Source organism: Humulus lupulus, chromosome 4 (genome assembly GCF_963169125.1).
Source record: "Humulus lupulus chromosome 4, drHumLupu1.1, whole genome shotgun sequence".
In the NCBI taxonomy this organism is placed as follows: domain Eukaryota; kingdom Viridiplantae; phylum Streptophyta; class Magnoliopsida; order Rosales; family Cannabaceae; genus Humulus; species Humulus lupulus.
This window is the reverse complement of record NC_084796.1, coordinates 19,094,205-19,096,280: the sequence shown is the minus strand read 5'-3', so window position 1 is coordinate 19,096,280 and position 2,076 is coordinate 19,094,205. Positions and strand designations below refer to the sequence as shown.

General features: G+C 38.5%; 1 protein-coding gene across 1 annotated transcript; it reads right to left on the bottom strand.

Annotated features, from left to right (window-relative positions):
* Positions 1-735: 735 nt before the first annotated feature.
* On the bottom strand, positions 736-1,437 carry LOC133831962 (uncharacterized). Its single transcript, XM_062262362.1, has one exon. The coding sequence runs from the start codon at positions 1,435-1,437 to the stop codon at positions 736-738; it is 702 nt and encodes a 233-aa protein (XP_062118346.1).
* Between the last annotated feature and the right edge of the window lie 639 nt (positions 1,438-2,076).

Here is a 2,076-nt window from a genome sequence, read left to right as displayed (position 1 = left end):
TTATCATACATTTTGGTTTTGAATTTTTCCAACCATCATGTCTGATCAAGTCCTGACAGATCATTATGTTGCGAGCTATGGACCTCCCTTGAACAAAGCCACTTTGGTTTTGAGCAATAATATCTGGTAGCACTTGTCGAAGTCTCTTGCAAACCATCTTGGTTGCCACTTTATATATCACATTACAGCAGGCTATAGGACGGAAATCCTTCACAGATTCTGGGCACTTACCTTTGGGAATCAGAGTCAATGTTGTTGAATTTATTTCCTTCAGAAGTTTCCCTGAATGCAGAAAAGATCTTACTGCCTCACATACATCATTTCCAACCACCTCCCAATTATCTTGGAAAAAGAAGCTGTTGAAACCATCAGGACTCGGAGCTTTAGATCCAGGGATCTCGAACACGGCTGCCTTTACTTCTTCTTTGTCATATTCTGTGAGTAGTATACTGTAATGTGCTTCTGTTACCCTTGGGCATTTGTTAATTAAATGTGGCTTTACTGACTTCCTACCCTCCATCTTACTTCCCAATAACTATTGATAAAATTGCATAAAAGATGTGATCACTTTGTCTGGTTTATCCATCCAAACCCCATCCATGTCCTGAATTGCATAAATCCTATTCTCTGCCCTTCTCATCCGAATACTCTTATGGAATAAGGTGGTATTGTCATCACCATCCTTCAACCAATGTACCTTTGCATTCTGCTGCAGAAATGAGATATAATTTTTATTTATGTATCGTGCTCTGGCTGTAATGAAGCTTGAATATCGAGCAATTCTTGATATCTTATAGAATGTGCAGCTTGAATGTCCCAAATCTCAGTTTTGTTCATTTCCTTTAGCAGCTGTTTAACTCGTTTTAGTTTCTGCACCAATTGAAACATTGGAAAATTTGTTCCTTTGATATGCCAAACTCCTTTCAATCCCTCTTGAAATGCTGGAAAATTTTGCCACATTCTGAAATACCGAAAAGGTTTTTTACCTACTATATTATCTGGGTACACAGATAAAACAGCAAGACAGTGGTCAAAATTGCCTTCTGGTAGGAATACTACTTTAGCAGTTGGGAACTTGTCTAACCAGATTTGGTTTGCCATTACCCTATCAATTTTGGAGTAAATCCGAGTATTCATTTCTTGTTTGTTATTCCAAGTAAAAAATGATCCCGTGTATTTCACATCTTCCACCCCACAACTTTCCACACATTCCTTGAATGCACCTGATCTTGCTTGTCTCTGTTTCCCTCCAATTCTTTCCTCAACACTTAGTATATCGTTGAAGTCCCCTAAAATAAGCCAAGGGGCATTAATCATAGCTGTTATTTCTTTTAAGTCATTCCATAGAGGGATCCTACCAGTTTCATCATTCAGTGCGTATACATATGTAACCAAGAAGTTTTCCTTTCCAGCCATTGAAAGAACTTCTAAATGCATTAGTTGACTTGTGCATTTTAAAATATTGACTGTAAACATCTTCGGATTCCAACTTACTATTATTCGACCTCCTTTGTGCCATGCATTATTTGAGGAGAAACACCACCCCACAAACATATTAGTGTATACAGATTCCAACTTATGAGTCTGTATTTTATTTTCAAGGAGACCAACTAAACCTACCTTCATTGAGTTGATCAATCTCTTAACCTCTTCTTGTTTGTGGCGATTGTTGATCCCCCTGGCATTCCAACTTAGTATCCTATCCATTTCCTTGGGGAGGATCTCCCCCTCCCTGCTGGTTGTCATGAATCTGTCCTTCCAAACTCTTGCCTGTATCCCTTAAAATCTGAAAATTATTAGACACAGTAGTAGCTTTGGTCCCCTCTGATAACACTCTTCTGCCTTTTTTAACTGGTATAAATCCTTCCTTATCTGACCCTTGAGGCTTCTCCAATTGACCTGCCTCTTCTTCTTTCTTTTTAACCACCCATTTCTGTCTACCATCTCCTTCCTTCCTGCAGTAATCAGACAAATGACCCATGCCATGACATTTCCCACAAGTGATCGGAAGCCATTCGTATTTCACTATCAAATGTATTTCCTGATGTAATTCATTAGTAAATGAAAATCATCTCA

Bases quoted from the DNA above. Each gene is read 5' to 3' on its own strand.
- LOC133831962 (XM_062262362.1), bottom strand. From the start codon at position 1,437: ATGCATTTAGAAGTTCTTTCAATGGCTGGAAAGGAAAACTTCTTGGTT.